General features: G+C 39.9%; 1 protein-coding gene across 1 annotated transcript; it reads right to left on the minus strand.

Moving 5' to 3' along the window:
- Window positions 1-8,124: 8,124 nt before the first annotated feature.
- Window positions 8,125-21,743, minus strand: LOC129262880 (proline rich transmembrane protein 1B-like). Its single transcript, XM_054900858.2, has 4 exons — window positions 21,551-21,743; window positions 19,639-19,826; window positions 18,596-18,727; window positions 8,125-10,205 (listed from the first exon to the last, which is right to left on the minus strand). Exons 1-4 carry the CDS (start codon window positions 21,555-21,557, stop codon window positions 10,059-10,061), a joined length of 474 nt encoding a protein of 157 aa, XP_054756833.1. The 5' UTR covers window positions 21,558-21,743; the 3' UTR covers window positions 8,125-10,058.
- Window positions 21,744-22,835: the final 1,092 nt, after the last annotated feature.

A 22,835-nucleotide genomic window follows, 5' to 3' on the forward strand; every position in this document is an offset into this window, starting at 1 on the left:
CCCTTCTCATCAATCACATTCTCTCTCCTCATCAATCACATTCTCTCCCCCCCCCCCTCCTCATCAATCACATTCTCTCTCCCTTCCTCATCAATCACATTCTCTCTCCCTCTCCTCATCAATCACATTCTCTCTCCTCATCAATCACATTCTCTCTCCCTCTCCTCATCAATCACATTCTCTCTCCCCCTCCTCATCAATCACATTCTCTCTCCTCATCAATCACATTCTCTCCCCCCCCCCCTCCTCATCAATCACATTCTCCCCTCCCCTCCTCATCAATCACATTCTCTCTCCCTCGATCCTCATCAATCACATTCTCCCCCAACCCCTCCTCATCAATCACATTCTCTCCCCCCCCCCTCCTCATCAATCACATTCTCTCCCCCCCCCTCCTCATCAATCACATTCTCTCTCCCCTCCTCATCAATCACATTCTCTCTCCCCCCCCCTCATCAATCACATTCTCTCTCCCCTCCTCATCAATCACATTCTCTCTCCCCCTCCCTCATCAATCACATTCTCTCTCCCCCTCCTCATCAATCACATTCTCTCTCCCCCTCCTCATCAATCACATTCTCTCTCCCCCCCCCCTCATCAATCACATTCTCTCCCCCCCCCCCTCCTCATCAATCACATTCTCTCTCCCCCTCCCTCATCAATCACATTCTCTCTCCCCCTCCTCATCAATCACATTCTCTCTCCCCCTCCTCATCAATCACATTCTCTCTCCCCCTCCTCATCAATCATATTCTCTCCCCCGCCCCCCCCTCATCAATCACATTCTCTCTCCCCCTCCCTCATCAATCACATTCTCTCTCTCCCTCCCTCATCAATCACATTCTCTCTCCCCCTCCTCATCAATCATATTCTCTCCCCCGCCCCCCCCTCATCAATCACATTCTCTCTCCCCCTCCCTCATCAATCACATTCTCTCTCTCCCTCCCTCATCAATCACATTCTCTCTCCCCCTCCCTCATCAATCACATTCTCTCTCCCCCTCCTCATCAATCACATTCTCTCTCCCCCTCCTCATCAATCATATTCTCTCCCCCGCCCCCCCCCCTCATCAATCACATTCTCTCTCCCCCTCCCTCATCAATCACATTCTCTCTCTCCCTCCCTCATCAATCACATTCTCTCTCCCCCTCCTCATCAATCATATTCTCTCCCCCGCCCCCCCCCTCATCAATCACATTCTCTCTCCCCCTCCTCATCAATCACATTCTCTCTCCCCCTCCTCATCAATCACATTCTCTCTCCCCCCCTCATCAATCACATTCTCTCTCCCCTCCTCATCAATCACATTCTCTCTCCCTCTCCTCATCAATCACATTCTCTCTCCCCTCCTCATCAATCACATTCTCTCTCCCCCCCTCCTCATCAGTCACATTCTCTCTCCCTCTCCTCATCAATCACATTCTCTCTCCCTCTCCTCATCAATCACATTCTCTCTCCCCCTCCTCATCAATCACATTCTCTCTCTCCTCATCAATCACATTCTCTCTCCCCCTCCTCATCAATCACATTCTCTCTCCCCCTCCTCATCAATCACATTCTCTCTCCCCCTCCTCATCAATCACATTCTCTCTCCCCCTCCTCATCAATCACATTCTCTCCCCCCTCCTCATCAATCACATTCTCCCCCCCCCCCTCCTCATCAATCACATTCTCTCTCCCCTCCTCATCAATCACATTCTCTCTCCCCCTCCTCATCAATCACATTCTCTCTCCCCTCCTCATCAATCACATTCTCTCTCCCCCTCCTCATCAATCACATTCTCTCTCCCCCTCCTCATCAATCACATTCTCTCTCCCCTCCTCATCAATCACATTCTCTCCCCCCTCCTCATCAATCACATTCTCCCCCCCCCCCCTCCTCATCAATCACATTCTCTCTCCCCTCCTCATCAATCACATTCTCTCTCCCCCTCCTCATCAATCACATTCTCTCTCCCCCTCCTCATCAATCACATTCTCTCTCCCCCTCCTCATCAATCACATTCTCTCCCCCCTCCTCATCAATCACATTCTCCCCCCCCCCCCTCCTCATCAATCACATTCTCTCTCCCCTCCTCATCAATCACATTCTCTCTCCCCCTCCTCATCAATCACATTCTCTCTCCCCCTCCTCATCAATCACATTCTCTCTCCCCCTCCTCATCAATCACATTCTCCCCCCCCCTCATCAATCACATTCTCTCTCCCCCTCCCTCATCAATCACATTCTCTCTCCCCCCCCTCCTCATCAATCACATTCTCTCTCCCCCTCCTCATCAATCACATTCTCTCTCCCCCTCCCTCATCAATCACATTCTCTCTCCCTCTCCTCATCAATCACATTCTCTCTCCCCTCCTCATCAATCACATTCTCTCCCCCCCCCCTCATCAATCACATTCTCTCCCCCCCCTCCTCATCAATCACATTCTCTCTCCCCTCCTCATCAATCACATTCTCTCTCCCCCCCTCCTCATCAATCACATTCTCTCTCCCCCTCCTCATCAATCACATTCTCTCTCCCCCCCTCCTCATCAATCACATTCTCTCTCCCTCTCCTCATCAATCATATTCTCTCTCCCCCTCCTCATCAATCACATTCTCTCTCTCCTCATCAATCACATTCTCTCTCCCCCTCCTCATCAATCACATTCTCTCTCCCCCTCCTCATCAATCACATTCTCTCCCCCTCCTCATCAATCACATTCTCCCCCCCTCCTCATCAATCACATTCTCCCCCCCCCTCCTCATCAATCACATTCTCTCTCTCCCCCTCCTCATCAATCACATTCTCTCCCCCCCCCTCCTCATCAATCACATTCTCTCCCCCCCCTCCTCATCAATCACATTCTCTTCCCCCCCCCCTCATCAATCACATTCTCTCCCCCCCTCCTCATCAATCACATTCTCTCTCCCCTCCTCATCAATCACATTCTCTCTCCCCCCCCCTCATCAATCACATTCTCTCTCCCCCTCCTCATCAATCACATTCTCTCCCCCCCCCCTCCTCATCAATCACATTCTCTCTCCCCCCCCCCTCCTCATCAATCACATTCTCTCCCCCCCCCCCTCCTCATCAATCACATTCTCCCCCCCCCCCTCCTCATCAATCACATTCTCTCCCCCCCCCCTCCTCATCAATCACATTCTCTCTCCCCATCCTCATCAATCACATTCTCTCTCCCCCCCTCCTCATCAATCCTATTCTCTCTCCCCCCTCCTCATCAATCACATTCTCTCTCCCCCCCTCCTCATCAGTCACATTCTCTCCCCCCCCCCCTCCTCATCAATCACATTCTCTCTCCCCATCCTCATCAATCACATTCTCTCTCCCCCCCTCCTCATCAATCCTATTCTCTCTCCCCCCTCCTCATCAATCACATTATCTCTCCCTCGATCCTCATCAATCACATTCTCCCCCCCCCCTCCTCATCAATCACATTCTCTCCCCCCCCTCCTCATCAATCACATTCTCTCTCCCCCTCCTCATCAATCACATTCTCTCCCCCCCCCTCCTCATCAATCACATTTTCTCCCCCCCCCCTCCTCATCAATCACATTCTCTTCCCCCCCCTCATCAATCACATTCTCTCTCCCCCCTCCTCATCAATCACATTCTCTCTCCCCCCCCCCCCCTCCTCATCAATCACATTTTCTCTCCCCCTCCCCATCCTCATCAATCACATTATCTCCCCCCCCCCTCATCAATCACATTCTCTCCCCCCCCCCCTCCTCATCAATCACATTCTCCCCCCCCCCCCTCCTCATCAATCACATTCTCTCTCCCCCCTCCTCCTCATCAATCACATTCTCTCCCCCCCCCCCCTCCTCATCAATCACACTCTCTCTCCCCCCCCCCTCATCAATCACATTCTCCCCCCCTCCTCATCAATCACATTCTCTCCCCCCCCCCCCCTCCTCATCAATCACATTCTCTCTCCCCCTCCTCCCCACCCTCTCTCTTGCTCTCTCCCATCTCTTCCTCTAGCTGTCTCGATTAGTTTTATCTTTATTCATTCATTGAATACATTTATCATATCTTATCGGATGCTGAGTAAATCTGCCAACAACTATATGAAAAAATATCCAACTTAGGTTATTAGAATAATAGAAAGAGCTCACGAGAAGGGGTTCAAATATTGGGCAAATATTAAAGTGTAGAGTGTAACATTCGTCCACCAAGCACTACTTGCAGATTCCATTGTCGTGAGTATTGATTGTTTTTTAATCGTGACAATCCATATGCTTATAACAAAGGCGAAATGAGTGTGATCAAAGTCCCAAATTCATTTGGAAATTCAGTATTGTAAAGTTAATTATCAATATTTTTGTGCATGAATCATTTACAGTAATATCATTAATGATAAATAAGGAATAAAATGATTCAGTCAGATCAACGAAACCAGCTTCCCGAACGTTGGTGACAGTCATGGGCGGAAATCTGTCCCGAAAGGTAGGGGGGACAACATGGGCGGATCCAGCCTTCGCCAATGGGGGGGGGTGATTTTTTTTTAGCCATATGTTATCCCCCATCGGCCTCTCGAAGGTGATTGTTGTTTGTTTCATTGAAGGAGTAGTCCTCATGGCCACTTTTAAGCTTTATTCTTATAATTCAACATAAATATATAATATCATAATCCTTATCTATGTAATGCGAGCGCGAAGCGCGAGAATTTTTTTTTTTTTTTTTTGGGGGGGGGATTTTATGTATTTTTCCCTAAAATTTGAACATTCTGGGCAATGTTTGTTATCCTGAAAAAGATGTATATGCAACTAAATAATTACTTCAAATGCGAAGTGCGAGCAGATGTTAACTGATGGAAAAGGTTAGCCATGAATACGTTACATATTTCAACAATCAAATAATGCGAGCGCGAAGCGCGAGCTTAAATTTTTTTTGAAATTTTTGCCTAAAGAATGGAAATTCTAAGCACTTTTTGTAACTGAAACATATAATAGGTATATAACTAAACAATTGATGCGAAGCGCTAGCGGAAAATTTTGAGATTTAGACCTAAGAACGAGACACTCTATTCATGTTTTGTAAATCATGAAAATGATGAGTAATTGGGGGCCTTCCTTATACCCGGTCCTTACATTAATGCGAGTGCAAAGTGCTGCCATGAAACGTTTTTTTTTTATTTGAACTGATCGAAAAGGTACTTGTTAAGGACTGCTTGCACTTAGCCATGAAGACGTTACATATTTCAACAATCAAATAATGCTAGCGCGAATCGCGAGCTGAAAATTGTTGACATTTCTACAAAAAGAATCGAAAATTTTAATCAATTTTCGTAATCGTGAACAGGGTAGCTATATAACTAACCAATTGATGCAAGCGAAGCGCGAGTAGAAAAATTCGAGATTTAGACCTAAAAACGGGACACTCTATTCATATTTTGTAAATCATGAAAAGGATGAGTAATAGGGGATCTTTCTACATTAATAATGCGAGCACAAAGCGCGAGCAGAAAATTTTTGATATTGTGATCTGAAACTGGATAACGATTTAAATAGAGAACAAGTTGAATATCTGAATAAACATGCGCGTGTTTCAGATTTAGACCTAGAATCTAGGCATTCTACACCTCTTTTATCATGAAAAATCTGAAAAAGAGTCCATTTCAGCTATATATTTCAAGCACTTTGTAGGAAAATTGTGAGGTGGATATGGATCGCACTTGAGAGCTGATATTTTTCATTGTCATTTGAGTTTTGACATAGGACCGGGACATCCTTGGGACATGTCATATGAAAATGATGACTATATCTTCCTATTCCTCTTGCTAAGCGCGAGATGAAACAAAAGGGACAATTTAATCGTTAAATTATCAATATCTTATTTATTAATGCATAATGAGGGCGAGAAATCTGATGATATTATGGCCTGAAAACTGGACATTTCAAGCAATTTTGTAATTCTGAATAGAATACATCAGTCAAAATATTTTTAATCATTAATGCGAGCGCAAATCGCGAGCCAAAATCTTTGATAAACTGTCATGAAAATCAATATTGAGACATACATAAATCGCCAATTAAAATGCGAGCGAGTAGCCAGCGCTATCTGATACGTTTTGACAATCAGACTTGATTTTTTTCAAACTAAATGGAATACACAAAAATAATAGGTACTTAATAAATCGAAATTTGCGAGCACTCAGTGCGAGCAGATAATGTCAATATTCAGACCATGAAGCTGTCACTTTTACAGAGCACTTTTTAAATATCAGTTTGTAAATCACACAAAATATTAAATGAAAGTTCGATTTCCGAGGTGAAATGTGTAATGTATATTGACTTCCAAACTTGATATTTAAGCTCCATATTGAAAAATCATCTGACAGGTCTTTTAGTCCAAAATACATGTATTATTTCGAATGTGAATGATGCATTTTTCTCCATCATAAAAGACCAAAAATAGTAGGGGGACATTTGATATTGTGTCTCCCATACTATTTTTGGTAGGGGGACACGTCCCCCCTGTCCCCCCTGGGATTTCCGCCCATGGTGACAGTGACATCGTTCAAATCTTTCTGGAATCGACGATGTACACTATTATTTATATAGGATCCGTTGCGAATCGATTATCGGATAAATTGTGAGACTGGTATGAATGTTTAAACCCATAAAATCTTGACCAAAGTTCAAAATATTGTTTTGACGACTAAAATCTAAATTTCCAGTTTTTTTTTTTAATTTAGCTTTCCTGACGGAATAAAAGCGAATAAATTCAAAACCGTTATGATATCGTCGTCGCCTGCGAGTTGATTGGACGTCACTCCAACCACAAGGCGTACAGAAAAGCAGAATTGTTGTCTAAATTTACTCTTTGGAAATTTCATATTTAATCCAAAATACAGTTTCTTCAAATCGCAGCGTAGACGGATCGTGTAGTGTGCGGCTGGCTTTAAAGGGATGCTTTGTGCTGAAGATATTTATATCTAAATATTGAATAAAGCAAAAATTCACAGAGCAAAATGCATAAAATTTAATCAAAATTGGATAACAATAATGAAGTGATTGAATTTTAAAGTAAAGCAATATTTTATGAAAACAGTTATATGCGCGTCGTCATAAATATTCATTAGGTAGGCTAATGATATCATATCCACACTTTCCTTTTTCTTCTGTTGTTACATGAAATCATAATTGTTTCATTTTTTCATACATGTTAATATGATGTGTCTCCGTTATGATGAAATAAGTTGCAGCAATAAATAACTAATGCACTTAATCAGTTGACAATCCGATTATTTTAGTTCTTGGTAGAAAATATTTGAATTAACCTTATTTCATATAATAAAATACAAAAGAACAAGCGGGTATATGACATCATCTGGGCGTTGTGGCGTGAGCCTGTAATCCAAGCTGTGGGGAAGTTACAAATTGATGCAGAGGTTCGATCCCTGGTCACGTCTTTTGGTTGGGGACGTTAAATGTCGGTCCCAGACGTAAGTAATCATATCTGATTGATACACGTCTGACAAAAATCACACACACACACACACACTCATCTGTCCAACTAATGTATACTCATGAAGACATGCCTAGAACTGTTTCACCGGAATAATGCAAATCTTTAACATTCAATAACTTCGTTGTATGTAACCCGATTTTGATGAAATTTTCAGCATTTTGCTCTTAGAATTCTACTCTATCTATTGAGATACAAAATATCTTCATCCTGGAGCTTCCCTTTAATGTGACAGTTATATCATGCTACGATCATACAAGCGAAACTGAATCCAGACCAGTGGCGTACCTAGGATTTTCCACAGGGGGGGGCAAAACCGTCCGCCCAAAAATTTGACAAGCAAAAAAAAAAAAAATAAATAAAAAAAAAAAAAAAGGTCTTCAAGCTCGTCAGGGGGGGGGGGGGGCAAAGATACGTTTTTGCATGGGTTGTGACTCGTCAGGGGGGGCAGAGTGCCCCCCCTGCCCCCCCCCCCCCCCCCCGTAGGTACGCTAGTGATCCAGACTGACCAGCGATTGAGTTACTACCAACATGATCAATGACATACTCGGGGACATACTATCGGTCGATTTGGAATCGCTTTCTTTTGGTGTGACTTTCCATTAGCATTACAGATCAAACAAAGAAAAGCTCATCTTAATCATAATCTGGAAACCACTATCTAAATGTCTTTTATATATACATGTCATTCAATATGAAATATAGATTTTCTCTCTCAACAGAGTGGATACTTTTATAATCATTAAAGGACAAGTCCACCCCAAAAAAATGTTGATTTGAATAAATAGAGAAAAATCAAACTAGCATAACACTGAAAATTTCATCGAAATCGGATGTAAAATGAGAAAGTTATGGTATTTTAAAGTTTCGCTATTTTTCACAAAACAGTGATATGCACAACTCAGTGATGATGTCCATCACTCACTATTTCTTTTGTTTTTTATTGTTTGAATTATACAATATTTGATTTTTTACAAATTTGACAATAAGGACCCACTTGACTAAACCATAGAGTATTAAACAATGCTAATTCCACATGTTCAGGGAGGAATTAATCATTGTTTCACTTGACAATGAGGAGAAAATTATAATATTTCATATATCAAATAATAAAATACAAAAGGAATAGTGAGTGGATGACGTCATCAGTCTCTCATTTGCATACTGGCCACGATGTGCATATAACTGTTTTGTGAAATTAAGTGAAACTTTAAAATGTCATAACTTTCTTATTTTACATCCGATTTTGATGAAATTTTCAGTGTTATGCTTGTTGGATTTTTCTCTTTTTATTCAAACCAACTTTTTGTTGGGTGGACATGTCCTTTAAGAGTAAGGTTAAGTATTCAAGCTATGATCAACTGAATAAAAAACCACAAATACACGACTGATATATCCTTTCCTATTAACAAAATATATTATTATGAAAAACAAGGCTTTGATGTTTGGTCAATCAATTTTACAATCTCTCTGTGCAAACGACAAATATTGGCAATGAAGTATTTACAAGCATATAGTATCATTACACACGTCTATCTTAATCGCTATACCGAAAGAGTGTGGTTAACTCGAATACAATGCGGGGCCACAGAACCGTCTTAGAAAATGGGGGGGGGGGAAGGGTTGTGTAAAAGTGTCGGGGGCTGACCATGAAAAATCACATCAGATTAATTTTTAATCTTTGGTACACGGTTTGGAAAAAAAGTGGGCCCCGGTTCTAAATATTTTAATCTAATTCTCAGTGTCTTCTCATTAAGTTTCGGTGAATCGTTGTCTCGGTGTCTTGTATTGAAGTCTCGGGGCCTTTCCACACGTGAATTTTGAATCACCATTGTAATGATGATTGCTATTGTAATCGTGACTGTGATTAGCGTTCGTGATTCTAATCATGTTCAAATTTGGTTTCACACGTGCTAAATATTCGTCATTGGCCTTATTTTCCACTGGAATCATCATTCAAATTACGATTTTTTTTTACCGTGTGAAAGGGCGGTCGATGTCGTATATATAAGCTTCCTTATTGTCTATTTAATTCTCAGTGTCTTGTATAAGACCCTTAACAAGTCTCGATGTTTGTTTTAAAGTTTGAACCCGACTTCAGAGTATACCCTGCTGGAAAAAAACACAGTGTCGCACGGTGTGATCACAGTGTGTTCACATAGTGGACTATATATATATAAATTTATTTTTTACACTGTTAAAATGCTAAAATATATGACAGTGTGAAGATGACTTCACATTGTGTTCCACACTATGGACACACTACACTATGGTACATACACTGCAAAAACGCTGGTGTTAATTTAACACCAGCCAGGTATCTACATCGATCAGTCCACATCGGAGAGGTGTTGAAACAAAAACCGGTTTCGCGTCAGGCTAACACCAATCTGGCATAGTGTTAAACCAATATCGGTTTGATTCTTAACTGGTGTTTTTCAACGCTTCTCTGGTGTAAACCGATATAGATATGGACTGGTGTTAAAATCAACACCGGTGTATTTGCAGTGTTCTGTGGGACATTGTGTTCTTTACAGTTGGGATATGGGCGACTGTAAATACTCGCTGTCTTTTCTTAAGCCGCTAAATTAAGATAATGATCAAGAAAGTAACCAGAAAGACAGCGTACACAATAATTCCGAACCAGAGACCCCAGAGATACCATCGCCTGGCAGAGAGAGAGGCAACCTGAGCCGCTTCATAATGGCCTTGGATATACAGAGAATCAACCTGAGTAGGAGAGAAGAGGAGCAAGAGAGAATTATTTTGTAATATAATTAAGTATTTGTTGAAAATTCAACACCATAATCAAGATGTAATTACAAATAATTCAAGAAAATTACGACCATGCAGCGTACATAAAGAGTATAAACAGAGAATGTCAAACGTCCACTTATATTTAGGCGTCCTGTACCATGTCATATCGGGTTATCGCGTCGGGTCGGGCCTGTTACAACCGATAATGTCGCAGTAACGCATAATGTCACACCAACACATAATATCGCAGATTGCGACATTATGCCAAGAGCATCCAACGCATAATGTCGCAGTAAACTCATAATGTCGTAGCTTTTCTACTAACGCATAACGTCGCAAGTCTTAACGAAAAATGTCGCAGCGGTATTCGCTTCAGGACTCGAGTGAAATATACGACATAAAATATTTTTTCACTGATTAATTTGTGCAAGGTCTGGTGGTGGGGCAGGTGCGGATGCAGGGGAAGGGGTCAGTATCAAATTCATTGTCATGCAGGAGAAGGGGGTGGACTTTGAAAATTTTTAATGTGTGGACTCGTGAAACGCAAGTATACGCATACCACCAATCATCTGTGCATATCGCTGTACATGCAATTTAACTTATTTTACAAGAGAGTAAAGTCATCTGACTGAAAATTAAATCCAAATTTAATTACATTTCATTGTTGTTCATGACATTTTAATAAAGAGATTATAGCTTGTATTGTTACTAGGAATGTGCCAGCAATATATTAAAATTTTAGCGCGCGATTCTCGCTCGTATATCTTATACTGCCAAATACTGCTCAGAATGTTCATTGCTTTGGTCTATAATGCATCAAATATCCAAAAAGTTGAGCTCGCGCTTCGCGCTCTCATCTATTTAGGCAATGTGAAATAGCCTAATTGTTTGTAAGAATAAAGCTAATTAAGTGTACTTAAAACTTCAGTCTTTAGTTGGGACTGTTCCCTCTATAAACCAACGGCAAAAAATTACTTTTAGCGGCCGATCGGGGAAACATGAATGAAAACATTCTGCGCCCCACCCCCTTTTGGCGAAATCCTGCTTTATATACTGTATTAGAAACACGTACTATGTCATGTGTGCTCTGCCCCTGGACTCCAGCAGGGACCAAGAAGTTGGATCCAGCGCCCTAGTCACTAAGCTCGCGCTTCACATTCCATTTTGTGAAACATGCAAAATAAATTGTATTCCCCCTCTATCCCTATTCCTCTGCCACTCACCAGTTTTAAAATCATGGTGCCGCCACTACTCGGGGGCTCTCGTTATTTAGAAGAGAAACGAAAATAGGTTGTCAATGCATCTAAAACATTGTAATACCCGGTATTTCCTTTTAAAGAAATATATACGCATATTTTTTTCTGTGACGAGGGGATGTGAAAAACGAATCTTAAGTGATATTTAATGATTTCGTGCACATTTTATTAATTTTTGTAAAACTCTTCAGTAAGAAAGAATGGTTTTCACTTTTTTTCCAGGGATGCCGGGATGCGAAATTATTTTTCCCACCGAGTTCTGGACCGACATATGAATATTCATGACTTGCGTCTTCGGATTGAGAGTACGCATGCGCGTGGATTTTGCCTCGACCAGTGCCGCATTCACGTGAATTAGCATCGTCAAATTATAGTGGTTCCATGCTGATACAGCGTAGATCAGAGTCTAACCTAGATATAGAGACTAGACTAGAACTAAGATAATTTTTTTTTAGATCTAGGACTGGTTTTGTATACGGACTAGACATATTAAACCATGGCAAATAAGCTAATATTTGTCTAAACCTAATTAAACGTGAAGTTCGGAATCAACCAGTTCGAAGTTAACCATGGCATTAGTCGGCTATTCAGTGTTGTAGTCAAGGCTCAAACCTCCAAGGCCAAGGCCAAGGCTGTAATACCCAAGGCCAAGGCTGTAATACCCAAGGCAAAGGCATGGAAACCCAAGGCCAAGGCCTGAAAACCTCAAGGCCAAGGCATTTCAAACTTACGATATACAGAACAATGAACTAACAATACTTAGGCGGCAGACATCACACATGGTAAAATGTATGTGAGCGAGGGGACTGAGCGAGAAAAAAAAAAAACCTTTGTTTAAAACAAAAATAATTTCATGATAGAGACATATCAAAGTAATGATATAGTTACCTGTGTACACATAATCCATAATTTTTCTATAGGCGATTTACATTGCAATAATTATTATTACCACGGTCATCTGATCCTGGCATTCTCAACGTACCGTATGTTTCAGTCTCCACTCCCTGGGACTGGGGCAGCAGAAAATTATTATGGGGGGGGGGGGTCAACGCCAAAAAGGCACCCATTTTTCAAAATGAGTTTTTTTGTGCAAACAGATACATGTATTTTCAAAATGAGATTATGAACTGCGTGAAGTAATTGTGTGTTTTATAGAAATTAAGTTGAGCAAAGGCTTTCTAAAGTGATTTTTAATTATAAGATAGATATTTTGCTTTAGGTTTTACTTCTCAGCGAGAAAGCATAGCGAGCAAGCGGTTTTGAAAAAAAAAATCTGAAGTTGTAAAACTTGATTTATGGTCAATTATGGGGCTAATCATTGTTGAAATTTCCTTGCGCGATGTTGCCAGCGCGAATCACCAGCTCAAACTTCTTGACATGTCGTGTAATAAGACATGGAAATTATTTTATTCTGAGCTGGTTTTGTAATCATGAAAAAGATGTGTATCTAACTAAAAAATAACTTTGCGCTCGCTAATTCTTTTTATATACTGACCAGTAAAGGAAGCAGTTAATTACTGCATTTTAAATAAGATACATAACTCACCAATAAAAAATAATGCGAGCGCAAAGCGCGAGCTCAAAAATGTGTAATATTCCAACCTGAAAACTGGACATTCTAAGCATTTTTTGTGAACGGGAAGAGAACGAGTACAATCATTGATGCGAGTGCAGGAAGCGAGCCAAATATTTGTGATATTTCAACCATAAAGCAACATTCTATACATTTTTGTAACCATTATATTAGCAGTACTGTACTAAACAATAATTGATTCAAGCACGATTCAAAATCTGTGATTTTCGAACCTAAAATGTATTATGTTTTATTATTAAAGAAGGTATTTCTTTTTTAAAAAGGGCACATTTCATTTGAAATGTGGGATTTTTTTTTTGGGGGGGGGGCAAGAGAACACAAAGCGCAAGCTAAAATTTTCAAATGCTTAAACTGAAAATGAGTAACTTTTAGGACTCTTGTCAGTTTTCAAATTTTTTTCTGCTTACAACCACTTTTATTAAACAGTTAATTAATCATTAATTATTAATACTTATTGATAATATTAATAATTATTGAATTATTTTTTTTAATTATTATTTCTTGAAACCATATTGACACAAAAACAAATATGTTGTTTATTTCCTTGAAACTGTAGAGAAATGAGATTCAATGTTGAACGATATATGATTAAAAAGAAGTAAACATTTTTTCCCCTTTGTTTTGTCAATGTGACCCAAAACAACTATAAAATTTAGAAGAGAGATAGAGAGAAGAAGAAGTCCCACCACCAAGAATAAACTTAGACAAGGGGGGAAAGGGAAAGGAAAAGATGGAGTAAATGTGATATTATTTTTTAAACAATCTATTGCAAAATTAGCTTTTCTTATAGAAAGAGGGGGACAGGTTTTGTTCACTCGCTCGCTTCAATCGCTTTCTTCTTTTTTGGACAGAAATTTTGCTCTATATATGCCATGCTTGGCCTCAAAGTTTCTGGCTCATCATGCCATTGACATAACCCATTTGGATATGACAAAATTGGAGACTGTGTTCAAGTTTACCAAATCTTTTCAGAATATCATTAAGACTTAAAACATTATTGTTGGCCAAAGAAAATAATACAAGGAAAATCCTAATGGAATAGAAATCAACCTTGTTATTGTTCTTTAGAGTTAGCTATGTTTAAAGTTTGAAAATTGTTGTCAAAATTGCAGTCAGATGTAAAAATTATTCTTGTCATCTTGATCATGACCATTATTATTTACTGTCATTATCATCATATGATTACAACACATTACCAATACATAATGCTATTTTTCATAACTGATGTATTCTTTGTTTGAATTTCTTGACAATGGTGACAATTACAATTGATGACACTGCTAGTATACACTTACTACTGCTGCTGCTACTGTTACTGGTGATTGGTAGTATTGACCATTAGTGTTATTAAATATATATATAAAAAACAATTGAAACATTTATAATTACTTATTTAAAACAAATGAAAGTACAAAATACAAAATGCCTGGAAAAAGCCTTAAAATTTCAAGGCTCAAAATCCTCAAGGCCAAGGCTTTGAACAAGTAGCTAGGCATTAAGGCGCCTAAAGGCCAAGGCCGAGCATCAAGGCACTACAAACACTGATTAGTACTAGGAATTAATTAGACAGGTCCAGAGTTGAGGTAAAGTTAATGCAGCTAGTTTATTAAGTGTTTAAGAATTGGATATATATATATATATATAGATCTAAGCCTATAAGACCTATATATGTAACTATGTAAGGGTACCGGTAATTTGACGATGCTAATTCATTCTGAGCAACGTGAATGCTTACGATCGGCACTGGTCGAGGCAAAGTCCACGCGCATGCGTACTCTCAATCCGAAGACGCAAGTCATGAATATTCAAATGTTGGTCCAGAACTCGGTGGGAAAAATAATTTCGCTGCCGGGATGGGCATTAATTCTGCCCATCCCGCTACGTACCAACATGTTCTTAATTTATCACGTGCTCCCCTCTGCCCCGGGGAAATTGGTATAGGACATATCGCTTTAAAATTATTGTTCATACAGTACATTCCGAGTTACAATACGAAATATAATTTCTTTCTAAAATGTAATGAACAACGATAAAAGCAGATGACAGGGCTTGAAAAAATTACTGGGTGAAAACATATCACTCGATTCCTGAATAAAATACCGATGCGACATTATGCGTCGCTGCGACATTATCGGTTGTAACAGGGCCCTCTAAGTGCCCTAAAGGTCGGGTCCACTTTACCTGCCCATTCGAGAATTTTGCTATAATTTTCGCAAATCACTGGGTAGACTAAACACTGCAAAAACTGCGGTGTTAATTCAACACCAGTTCTGAATTATCAATATATCACCACACCAGAAAAGTGTTGAAACGTACAACACCGGTTTGAAATTAAATAGATACTGTTTTAACACTAGTCCAAATTCTAGTCCACATTAGTCCAAAACCAAACCGGTGTTGTTCAACACTTCTCTGGTGTGGTTATACACGGCAAAAACTCCGGTGTTGATTTAACGTCAGCCAGGAATCTATATATATCCACACCAGAGAAGTGTTAAACAACAACAGTTTCGTTTTGGTCCAACACCAGATAGGTGTTTGTACAACACCAATTAATATTGAAACAGCATCGGTTTGATTCCAAACTGGTGTTGTTTCAATACTTCTCTGGTGTGGACATATATAGATTCCGGGCTGGTGTTAATTCAACACCGGAGGTTTTGCAGTGTATATAGATTCCGGACATGGTGTTAAATTAACAGCGCAGTTATTGAAAAGAACCGACCTTTCGAGAATTTAGGGTACCCTTTTCTCGAATGGTTTGGTTATGCGATTGCTCGACCAGACGCGACAACCCAAGAGATGGCACAAGCCCACTTAGGCCTTCTATAATGCGAAGAAAGATTAACTTTTTTTTTTGAGCGATGTTGTATTTTATTTCTGATTTGATCATTATGTAAGTATAAATGCACTGCAAAAACTCCAGTGTTGATTTAACACCAGCCCGGAATCTATATATGTCCACACCAGAGAAGTGTGATACAACACAAGTTTGGTTTTGGTCTAACACCAGACAGGTGTTTATACAACACCAATTAGTATTAAAACAGCATTGGTTTGATTCCAAACTAGTGTTGTTTCAATACTTCTCTGGTGTGGACATATATATAGATTCCGGGCTGGTGTTAAATCAATACCGGAGTTTTTGCAGTGTGAAGATATCATATATACTTCATGGGTGGTTTCAAGTACGGTGTTGTGACTGGTGCTGTTGTCACAACACCGACAGCATGCAGGAGCCCGTATTACAAAGAATTTCGATTGATCCGATCAACCACAACAATGGCAACGTTTACATCTAAAAGGCAAAAAACATTTTTTTTTTAGATATGATGTATATATTTATACATTCATCGTTCTCTTGAAGATACGGTGTGCTTTTTTTGTTTATTAAGGAGATTGTTCGAAATTTACTGTAGAGAAAATATATTGTATGGATCGATAGATTTCCATACAGTTTAGATTGACTTGATCAATCGTAACTCTTTGTGAGACAGGGCCCTGGCTTCTATCACCGTATGTGGGGGAGGAGGATGAGATGATGGCGATGATGATGATTAAGAGGAGGAACAAAACCATCAGTGTTAATCGTCATCATAATCACCTCCATTGTTGCAATACCCACTGTCATCGGCGTCACCATCATCATATCCTCTTCATTATCCTCCTCATCTTATTATCATCATGATCATCATCATTATCATCATCCTCATCATAAAAATTATCATCATCTTTACCATGATGATAATAATGATGATGATGACGACGATGATCGTCGTCGTCATCATTATCATCATAATTATCATCCTCATCATCATCTTCATCATCATCATCATCACCACCACCATCTTCATCATCATCATTTCCATTATCATCACCATTTCCATCATTTAATTTCTTCATATCTTTCAGCATTAGCATTTGCTTTGTCATCAAAATTAATTAGTAAAAAAATAATCATCGCAGCGTCACGCCAATTATACCGAATCCAGATCGAGCATCACTGTGTAAATATTATTATACTGTATAATTGACCGATATAGTGTGAGATAATTATTCTATATTGACCGGCTGATTATTAATATCCATCAAAGAGGGCCGGGTATGAAATTATGTTTGTGACACCGCCATAATGGTTAGTCGCGTGCATTTGAGTGTCCGAAAGTCCACACACACAGCTTCAACACAGAGAACAGTGGTTTTCATGGACGTGATATTGCAGAAATCCGGGTATATCTTTATAATCTCACACCAGATTGATAATAGTGTGAAAATTTTATCAAATTCCATTAATTTGATGTAAATATTATTACAATTAATGCACTATTTACGTCTCGCTGTTCATTTGAAAGTGTCCATGTTCACAACTCTTGCTATGGCAAACGGTCTGAAATCACCCATATTTTCAAGTCCCTGGCACCTTTGTTTTCCCAATGGAATATCCCTAAGGGTCAAGGAGGTCGAGATTGATTGTCATCTCAATGCTAAATAGATTACCTACAGTTTGATGTATAATACTTTATGACTGGTATACAGAAGCGGATTTAGAGGGGGGGTTGGGGGGGTTGCAACCCCCCCCCCAAAAAAAAAAAAAATCCGGGGACCATTTTTTAAAATCTTATCTTTTTTTTTAAACTTGTAACGCCATTTTCACACACAGATTTTCAAAAATTTTCCCTACTGTGGGAGGGGGGACACCCCCCTCCCACACCCTCCCCCCTCGCTCGCTCCGCTCGCTTGGACTCGGTCGCTACGCTCCCTCGCATACCACCCCAACCCCCCCTTTATAAAAAGCTGGATCCGCCCCTGGTATAATGGTTACATCTTATTTTCCCCCCAAACTTTGAGATCGAGCAGGCAGAACATGGCATTTTTCTGCGTACAACGTCACGTGACTAATGTATGATAGTTTTTGTGCCTAGACCCTATTCATTTGGAACATTTAATACAGTCCAAATAAACTTAATTAAAGCATTTAATGTTGAAAGTAAAAACGTTCTTCTACTATAAAACTTTGCCTACTGATATTTATAATTTAGCTACAGTTTGAGGAAGCAAATATCGAGTCCGGAATTGATTTTGATTTGCAATAGGGTTTGTGGAAGTATACTATATACTAGCAGGCTAGCATCGTCTGCTACGTAAACCAAATGAGCGATAATGACCGAAACTAACCATTATATGCCCGTAATGGATCGTGTGACCGCCGATTCACCAATCGCACGTATATATATATATATATTAACAAGTGCACACCTAGTTACCGAGAATGCATATAGCATTTCCATTTATTTGAAATCAATGTAAGATGAAAGAGCACTGTCAATTAGCTAAACGCAATGCTCACAGCCATATAGGTGCAGTGGCCGGGAATCGAACCCCGGACTTTCAAATGTCTATAACACTTGGCCACGGCACAGGATGATGTTTTTGATATCATACCATCGATCGGTTTAAAATAGATATCATCGGTGTGCCTGAGTCTTAGTAGTAAATATTATAAACCGTCTTACCTGCGAACCCTTAATGACTCCTATGATACCGAATAATAGACAGCAAAAGAGGAGCACGAGGATGTTATGAATTATATACTTCTCAGGCAAAGGAGGGGCACCCTGTCTGTGAATAGTCGTAGCGATTGGCACCTATTGATACACACACAAATGAAAACAAAAATTAAGTCCGGGTCTAAAGTTTTATTTCTACTTCATCATAAAAAAATACAGACCATTTTAAACAGCAAAAAAAAAAAAAAAAAAAAAAAAAAGAGTTAGTGAGTGAGCCTGATGAGCCTTGTATATACGTGACATGTGTAATGCACTGTCAATTTAGGAAAAGGGGGAAAAATGATAATCTTGACGTATAAATTTCGATCTTTTCAGCATTTAATTCCTTTGTATATTTCATATGATAATGGTATCATAATATTCAGCGTTTTAACCGTTTAAAAAAAAGAATTAAAAACGGTCATGCAATTTGGCTGTAATGATCATACCCCGATGCAATAAACCGATTTAAATAAACAATAAAAAAATTCGATGCCGTTTTATTACTTTGCCCCCCCCCCCTCCCCTTCTCCCCCCCCCCCCTAACAACCGATGTTCGATCGCGTCCGGGGGCACAATTTTTTTGCCCCGGGAGACTTATTGCCTATTAAAGATACGCTACTGGTTGTTGATCGCGTTACTGAACGTTGGCATTCTCGAAACATTTGATAAATATATATTCATTAAAAATGGAAGGGGATGATTCTGATGTCGGGAAGGATGGGCAGGGGCAGGGGTGTAATGAGTCAAAATTGTCCACATTCTTATTACCAAAGTCAAATTTTGTGATATATATGGACATAATATAATGAACTTTGGACATAAAATAATCCACTTTGGACATAAAAGTAATCCACTTCATCCTTCTGTCTTTTCTTTCCTTCACTTTTCTCTGTTTTTCTTGGTCGTGAAAATTTTACGGGGCAAGCGCCCCAATTAAGCCCCCCCCCCCCCCCCCATCTGTACGCCACTACGGAGGGGGAGATAATTTAGGAGAACTGTTTCCTTACCCCAACAGTGACCGTTTGCACCACCGGTACAGTGTGATGTGGGTATGGAGGGGGAGCTACACCTCCACCACTTGGGGCTGGGGGGCCTGTGGAATACCCAGCGTTTCCGTACGTATAGGCGTTGTTCCCGCTGGCAGTGCTATCGTATGGAGCGCTGGGTGTTTGGTCGTAGGGGGCGCTTTTCATTTCTATGTTCAGGATAAAATTAATGAAGAAAACAACACAAATATAAACAACAGAGGAATAATGAATAGAAATGAAGTTCCGTGTAATAGCATTAAGCTTCATTAATTGGCATTAGGGTCAAACAAGGAGAACTGCAAATAAGGGTAAAGAGCTTTGACGTCAGCTATATACCTACCGACCGGTTGGGTGTTTTTCTGTATCGGGGGGGGGGGGGGGGGAGAAGCCTTCTCGTCCCAACAAACAGATAAACAAAAATCACCGCAAAATCATTTGTTTTAATACTTACACACAAATTTTTCGGTATCATAATATTCATCAAAATTGGATTTGAGATAAAGAAGTGTAACGGTGAAAAATTATTCATCAAATCCCTTTGTAGAATAAATAAATTCATTTTAAGCTTTCGCTGATTTTCATAGAACGGTTATATATTATACACAACACTGTGATATGCAAATGAGACAGTCGATGATAATCCCTCAATTACATTTTTATACATAATATGAAATCAAGAAATATTTCGATTTTTTCGATTGCAACAATAATCCTGTAAATCAAATGAGGAATCGAACTTTGTTTCACGACGTGCATAACTCTTTATTTTTGGTAAAAATAAGCTAAAATTCAAATTGTCCAAGTTGTTTTTTATAGGCCCTACTTAACAGTGGATTTCGATGAAATTTTCAGCGCTATACTTGTTTGCTTTTCCCCTTTCCTTTTCTTCCATCCAAATCCGAGTCTAAGTTTTGTTAATTGGGATGCATGTAATTTCCTGTTAATCAAATGAAATGAAATATCAGCCTCATTGAACCAATAGCAATAATTTCTGGATATGATTTTAGCTTCCCATTTTGAATTTTCTGTGATTTAGGGGCCATAATGGGAGGGATCGATTTTCTTCAATACTTGGGGGTGGGGGTGCATACATTATATACCAAGAATGCTTGTAGTATTTAAATAGGATAAGGAACAACGATGAAAGGATTAATACCTTGCTTTATAGGCTATGATGTCAGATATATATTATTAAACATGTTCAAACCCCTGCATTTGTAGGCCTATTAAGTAGTTGGTTGAAGCTATAAAGAACATATAGAAATTGCGTTTTAGCATGCAGGTGCCGTGGCCGGGGATCGAACCCCGGACTTTCATGTGTCGTGTCCCGTGCCTCATACCACTCGGCCACGGCACCTCCACGAATAAACTTCTCCACAAACTTAAAAAGAAAAATCCATGTGCACCCCACCTCTTTTGCCTCATAATAGTGTAGGCCTATGCACTAGCGTACCTACGGGGGGGGGGGGGGGGCAGGGGGGCACTCTGCCCCCCCTGACGAGTCACAACCCATGCAAAAACGTATCTCTGCCCCCCCTGAAGGGCTTGAATAACCTTTTTTGCCCCCCCCCCTGACGAGCTTGAAGACCTTTTTTTTTTTTTTTTTTTTTTTTTTTTTTTTGCTTGTCAATTTTTTTTCTGGTACGAAATCCTTGATTTGTGATCGAAGACCTTTTTTTTTTTTTTTTTTTTTTTGCTTGTCAAATTTTTTGGCGGACGGTTTTGCCCCCCCCTGTGGAAAATCCTAGGTACGCCACTGGGCCTATGCGTAGCAATTTCTTGAGATTTCTTGTCATTTTATAGGTGAGGGGGACGAGACGGCCCTCTCTCATAGGCTACTCTACTACCCCCCCCCCCGTTTTTAGGATCGCCGACCACGCATACAACTTACCCGCCATTTTATTCAATTCAATCAATTTCTGTTATCCTTCCACGAAATATGTTGGTTAATATCCTTACGTTTGCAGATGAAGATCGTCCGAAACCAACATGAACACTACGTTTCAATAAATAATCTGCCCGAAATACAGCGTCGATATATATATACGCCTATCACTGGCTGGTACAATGTGCCTCTTTATTATGATGAGATGAATTTTGAACTTAACGTCATAATCAATATCTTATCGGGTGCCTTTGATGAGGCATTGCGTAGCATCTAAAAATGGATTTGTTTTCTTCATCTTATCACAAATTAAATCTATACAGTCACACTAGCAAAGCCGACTCCAGTGCCCCGTCTTACAAAGAGTTACGATTGAACCGATCACCCTCAGCTACACTGCAAAAACCCCGGTGTTGAATTAACACCAGCCCGGAATCTATGATGTCCACACCAGAAAAGTGTGAAACAACACTAGTTTGGTTTTGGTCTAACACCAGATAGGTGTTTATACAACACCAATTAGTATTAAAACAGCATTGGTTTGACTCCAAACTGTTGTTGTTTCAATACTTCTCTGGTGCATGTGGACATACTGTAAATAGATTCCGGCTGGTGTTAAATTAACACCGGAGTTTTTGCAGTGTATATGAAAATCCATCAATATCATAATGTGTTTTTCTGCAGTAAATCAGCATGTCCTTAGTAAAGGAAAATAAGCACACTGAATTTGCAAGAAAAAATGAAGAAAATGTTTTGCTCAAAACTTGTAGTTAAGATAGGCTGGCTTTCCACAGTGGTGTTTGACCGGATCGATCGCTACACTTTGTGAAGACGGGCCATGATTGATCAAAACTACAACGAAATTTCTCATAACTAATCGTTTTGGAATCTGTATTGACGGTGAGACATGATCTAGCATACATCGCTATAGTTTAATTAACATCATGTCGAACGTGTCATGTAGTCTTTGTTATTATTTCAATTGTTACTGTTCTAATTATTTGTATTGTCTGATTTTATTATCAATTGGATACTTGAAGTGATATAGGCCTCACGATCGGAAAGGAAGGATGGATCAGCGAATGTGATTGCCCAACATAGCAGTCTACTCAATTATAGTTTCATCTGTCTCCTCCTCCATGCACTATAGCGCACAGATGGGGCTTTTTTTGCTTAACCGCCCCCTACACATACACACACACACACACCATCTCTCTCTCTCTCTCACACACACACACACGCACGCACGCACAAAGATTCACGATTAATTGAATTAACTTTAGCTAGACTT

This window comes from Lytechinus pictus, chromosome 6 (assembly GCF_037042905.1).
Source record: "Lytechinus pictus isolate F3 Inbred chromosome 6, Lp3.0, whole genome shotgun sequence".
NCBI classification, from domain to species: domain Eukaryota; kingdom Metazoa; phylum Echinodermata; class Echinoidea; order Temnopleuroida; family Toxopneustidae; genus Lytechinus; species Lytechinus pictus.

Excerpts from the sequence above, each read along its gene's own strand:
- LOC129262880 (XM_054900858.2), bottom strand. Across the intron at positions 18,728-19,638 it reads TGCAAACGGTCACTGTTGGG|GTGCCAATCGCTACGACTAT; the intron begins GTAAGGAAACAG and ends GTGTATCAATAG. Across the intron at positions 10,206-18,595 it reads GAGTCATTAAGGGTTCGCAG|GTTGATTCTCTGTATATCCA; the intron begins GTAAGACGGTTT and ends TCTCCTACTCAG.